Source organism: Dipteris shenzhenensis, chromosome 14 (genome assembly GCF_047967505.1).
Source record: "Dipteris shenzhenensis isolate YYH24624 ecotype China chromosome 14, Dip_SZ_1.0, whole genome shotgun sequence".
In the NCBI taxonomy this organism is placed as follows: Eukaryota; Viridiplantae; Streptophyta; class Polypodiopsida; order Gleicheniales; family Dipteridaceae; genus Dipteris; species Dipteris shenzhenensis.
In genome coordinates this window covers 41,051,183-41,056,570 of record NC_141609.1, presented here as the reverse complement: position 1 = coordinate 41,056,570, position 5,388 = coordinate 41,051,183, and the positions used below count along the sequence as shown (strand labels likewise).

The following is a 5,388-nucleotide window of genomic DNA, read 5'->3' as shown; positions in this document are numbered from 1 at the left end:
CTTTGGAGAGGTATCGAGGTGCATGATGTGAGCAGGCCTCCCTCGTCACGAGACTTCAATTGCAAAGCAGTCTTGATGTGGATGATGCATGACTTCCCAGGCTATGGCGAGTGTTCAGGTAAGCATTACACTTCTAATTATGAATAGGCAAAGGATGTGGCACCCTAAACCCACCTTCAACTCTTAATTGCATCTATTGTTTAGGTCTCACTACATCGGGTTACCATGCATGTCTTGTTTGTGGTCCTTCGCTAGTTGCCTCATGGGCAGATGCATTGAATAAGGTCATCTATGAGAATCACCATCGATTTCTCTCACCTGATCATCCTAGATATGTTGCCCCTTGGAATGAAATCCTCCCACAATCACTCACCACAGGAGATTGGATGAGAATTTGGGACGGTTCCATGACGACTCCACCACTTGGCATGAGCCGGTAAGGGTTTGTAACTATTGTGTGCTATATTGGCTGGAAATAAAGATTGCCTGCTAACACTTTATTTTGTTTAGATACTCCATCTTTTATCGTTTACCATATTGGTCCCACCTCAAGATCAATCACCTGCTTGATCCCATGCATATCTTCAAGAATGTGACATCTACCATTTGGGAGCATTTGAATGGGACACGAGATTCCGCAGGCATAAGGGAGGATCTACATACCATAGGGAGGATGCGTGAAGCTTGGCCACAAGAGAGACCAAATGGGCGTGTTTTTTTACCTCGTGCATCGTGGAGGTTCTCAAAGCTAGAGATGGCGACGGTGAAGCGCGCTATTACTACAATTCGTACTCCCACTGGATGCATGAGGTGTTTAAAGGGAGCCTTTACAAAGAGCAAGAAAAGAGGTGTAGAGCAATTATATGGCTTGAAATCTCATGATTGGCACAAGATGCTCCAAGTAAGTATTTTATGTGCATAATATCTTTTTCCTTTCAAATTTGTGAGTGAATAATTATAGGCAACTAATCAACCACCTCCTCATGGGTTCAGTTCATACTACCTACTAGCATTTCACGTAGTGCATCGAAGGATGTGAAAGATTGTATTTACAAGATGGGCGAGCTTGTGAGGTACTTTACATGATACAAAATATGATGCATATCAATGCTCTATGCAAGGTGTTCATATTGCCAATATGTTGTACTTTTTCATTTCTAAGTATGTGAGCTCAAAGGAAATAGATCCCACCACGCTTGAGAATGCTCGAGTTATGTCAGTGGAGGTGGTTTGTTTAGTGGAGGAGACATTTCCACATTCTATTCTCACAAGCCAACTACATCTTATAGTGCATTTGGTGGATGAGATTGCTATATGCGGTACTATACATGCACGATGGTTGTTCTTCCTCGAGTGCTTCATGAAGACCTTGAAGGGCTTCGTGAGACAAAATGCAAGACCCAAAGGTAGCATGGCCGAGGGTTGGTTGGTACAAGAGTCACTTGTATATATTTCTGAGTTTCTTATTGATGTGGATAGCTCTCTCCCATGACTTTGGAGAGATGATGAAGACCTAAGGATGATCTCTATTGTGCCTCAAGAGAAAGGATGCAACAAAGTAATAGACACGGAGTTGCATAATAGTATTAACCTCTATTGCGTGCTTAATAGTGATGTGATGAAAAGATGGGTGACAAGATATGAGGATGCAAAGGCAAGATGACAAGAAGAAAGGGCCCTCTTTCATACACACCACGGATCTCTGTGCCATACCCTCAGTATCTAAGAGCACTTCCAAAGGATATTCATGTGGATTGGCTACTTAATGAAATGGAGAAAGCAGAGAAAGACGAGGGGATGCATATCACAATGGAAGAATGGGAGTATGCTAGGGGATGCATGACCAAGGTCGGTATATAGAATGTTATGCATAAGTTAGGAGCTTTCAATAATTTAGATTGCTTATTTAATTGATTTTTTCTTGGTGTAGTGCACTATGTTCAATGCTATATGGTGTGAGGGCAAGCATTTTCGAACACAACGGATTGATGATAAGAGAAACACACAAGATTGCAGCATCATTGCTAGCTTTGAGGGAGCCAATGCAGCCATGGATGATTATTGTGGCATAATCCAAGATATTATTAAGCTTGACTTTCGACGCTTCTTTGTGTATGCTTTGGATGTAAAGTGGTTTAAGGACGTGGTGGAAAGAGGCCCTAATGCAACAATCAAACGCCATGCAAGTGGCTTTGTAACTATTGACTCCATAGTTTTGGCAAAGTAGGAAGGACACACTAGTACTACCGCAACAATGTGAACAGGTACTGTGCACACATATAAAAATACTCGCTTTTAAATATTCGATGTAAGAAAAATAACATGATTGTATTTGTGTTTGAATTAGGTTGTCTATCAACCAATGGTGGATAATAATAGATGGTGGCATGTCATACCTATTATGCCACGTTCCAAAGTGATGTATAGTACATTTACTACTATGGAGCGTATGGAGGATGATCATGGCCATGGACGTGATGATGACCATGATACGAGAGAGGAGGATGATCATGAGATAGGAGATACAGATATTGAGGCCATTACCCATGAGGACGAGCCTACCATTGGTGATGCTGATTTCGATGAGCACATGAGTAGCACAAGTAGTAGTGGATTAAATGTATTTGTAGATCTAAACACTTGTTTGGATTTTAAAGTAGATAGTTTGGCAAGGGTTGATCTCATTGAGGATGAGATTGACATCATTGATATTGGCAAAACTATTTTACATATTGTCTTATTCTCCTCACCTTACTTAATTCTTGTATATGTGGGCTTGCAAAAAAGCATTGATGTTTTTGTTAGAATTATGTGCTTTAGTAATCATGGGCAATGTTTGGAAAGCAATGATATACACCAAAATCTTGTATATGTGGGCTTGCAAAAAAGCATTGATGTTTTTGTTAGAATTATGTGCTTTAGTAATCATGGGCAATGTTTGGAAAGCAATGATATACACCAAAATCTCACTTTCTGTATTCGCTGGCTTGCGTCTAAATACGCGTCTAAAGTTGAAGACCTCATGGAAAACTCACGCAACCACTATTTTCGCAGAGATCTCCTCCAGGGTTCGGAGTAATGGGCGATTCTGTATTAGTGGAAGAAAACAAAACACGCCAAGCTGTGCCCACTAAAGATCACCTTCATTCTCTGCAATTCCTTTCTATATTAGTGGCATAATCCTTCCACCCATGTGCTCTCGTCCACAGGAGAACAAAAATACCATGAATAACTTTAGATATTGCCCATGATTGCGCCGCCCAGGAATACCAAAGAGGCATCCAATTCACCCTAATCAAATGCATGCATTTAAAACGCCCAAAAAGGTCCCAAAGAGAAGGTCCTCACGTGGACCAATACCAAAAAAGAATTTTTTATTAACCACGATAATCCAAATAACAAAATTCCAAATTTATGCTTTCCAAGCAAGTTGTAGAAGAATGCTTCGTAATAATCGATATTTTCTATTATTCAATAATAAAAGTTCTATGCTTCACTTCTTGTCTCTTTGTAGTCCCGTGCTAAAAGTCGAAATGTTCTTTGCAATAGAAGAATTGGCCTGAAGGACATGGCTTTTCAGCAAGCAGAGCAACCCACACAATCGCTTCCGCAGATTCGGAGGCCGTGAAGTGCCCTGTGTTCCCTGTGGAGTCGGTCTTCACCCACCCAGGATGCACGACATTAGCATAGATTTTGTGCCCTTCAGATCTGTTTTGAAGGTTCCTCGCAAGAATCCGAGTATAAGCATTCAGCGCTATCCTCGACATTGTGTAAGCTGACAAGTCTAACGGCCAGTTTCTCTCGGCTAACCAACCCCATTTCAAATCCTCAAAATAGCTTTGGATGGTTTTCTCCACAAGTTCATCCGTAAGAGTGTCCGGATTACTGAGTTGTTGACGCAGCGCTTCGTTCGGGAGTAGCTGCAGCAGCACATGGACGCTAATGGATCACACCAAATTCCAAACTGGTAATTACTTTGAGAAGAGAAAATGGAATAGCTAGAGCTTACCTTTAACTGTCCCCGACTTGAGGAAATATTAACGATACGAGCTCCTGCAAGGGAAGGCCGAAAGAGAGGAAGCAAAGCTGCAACGGTTCTCTTAATCCCGTAATAGTTTGTTTCCAGGCACTCAATTCCTTTTTGGAAGTCGTTTATAACTACCTTCTTCCTGAGCTCGAGGTCTGTCTGTACCATAGAAGAGCGTCGGCGTCCGGGCCATGAATGATGTGCAAACAACCAACAGGCCCAAGAGCGGAAACCAAACACATTTGAAGATGAGGCTTACTTCCCAGGCAGAGCGCAAAGGAAGCGTACTTACAAACAGTTGTGCAGGCTGAATGTTACATCCTCCTGCAGCAGCTTCGTTGATCGCCACTCCACTTATACCGGCGTTGTTAATCTGCATATCGACAGCAAATGTTAGATGCGAGCCCAATGACGGTTGCAATGTTGTTGTCGTGCCGTGGTTACAAGAACAGCAGGGATTGCATATGGAATGGCACATACAAGTATGTCTAAGCCACCGTATTGGGCCTGCAACCACCGTGCAAATTGGGCGACGGACTCGGGGCTCCTCACATCGAGCTGGTGGAAGACGACGGTAGGGAGGCCTTGATTGTGGAGGGAGTGGCAAGCTTGGATGCCTAAGGCGGGGTTACGGGAGGTGAGGACGACGGTAAGGCCATGGAGGGCGAGGAGGCGGGAGAGAGCGAGGCCGATACCTCGGTTGGCGCCGGTTACGACAGCGAGGGTGCAGTGGTTCCACCATCTGCGAAGAAGAAAGAGAAGGATGGAAGGTGATTATCGTAGAAAGCAAACATGCAAGGCGATGGATGAGAGGAGAAGGAGATACCTGGAGGGATGATCGACGGAAGCCATAGCAAGAGACACGTTATTTGGGGACAATGATCAATATCCTACCTTCTGAACAAAGTTTTTTGGCTCTTTGACAAAGTCGCTCTCGACCGCAGTTCATGTCCCGTCGAAAATCGACACAGGCTTGGTGTGAATGGGTCCGACGCTCTCATAAAGAATCTTCACACCAATATTCTGATGCGTGATCTGACCCACATCGGGGCTCCACAAAACTGCCAGGTGTGGTTCACACATTTCCCCTCGAAAATCGACAGATGCTCTGGTGGAAAGGCGAGTCCACATGAGCAAAATTCTGATGTGTAATCTGACTCACATTGGGGCTCAACAAAAAAGTCGGGTGGGCCTAGGAGGACTGCCCAAGAATGTGTCCATGCGATGTAATCCAATCACCAGTTATGCTAGGAATCAAACCTAGGACCCTCTACCAAGAAAGGTGACATGCTTGCCAGCTAACCCAACACTCTTTAGCCCAACACTCTTTAGTGTTTCATTGCTGCAACATTTATTATATA

The 5,388-nt window shown here is 43.5% G+C and overlaps 1 protein-coding gene across 1 annotated transcript; it reads right to left on the bottom strand.

Moving 5' to 3' along the window:
• Positions 1 to 3,468: 3,468 nt before the first annotated feature.
• LOC147894627 (short-chain dehydrogenase/reductase 2-like) lies at positions 3,469 to 4,919 on the bottom strand. The gene is made up of 5 exons (XM_087384989.1): positions 4,854 to 4,919; positions 4,508 to 4,769; positions 4,320 to 4,400; positions 4,010 to 4,186; positions 3,469 to 3,920 (listed from the first exon to the last, which is right to left on the bottom strand). Exons 1-5 carry the CDS (start codon positions 4,877 to 4,879, stop codon positions 3,522 to 3,524), a joined length of 945 nt encoding a protein of 314 aa, XP_087241115.1. The 5' UTR covers positions 4,880 to 4,919; the 3' UTR covers positions 3,469 to 3,521.
• Positions 4,920 to 5,388: the final 469 nt, after the last annotated feature.

Coding starts and splice junctions, on each gene's coding strand:
- LOC147894627 (XM_087384989.1), bottom strand. CDS start 4,879: ATGGCTTCCGTCGATCATCCCTCCAG. Junction 4,401..4,507: donor ACGGTGGCTTAGACATACTT/GTATGTGCCATT, acceptor GTCGATATGCAG/ATTAACAACGCCGGTATAAG. Junction 4,187..4,319: donor TTCAGCCTGCACAACTGTTT/GTAAGTACGCTT, acceptor TCTATGGTACAG/ACAGACCTCGAGCTCAGGAA.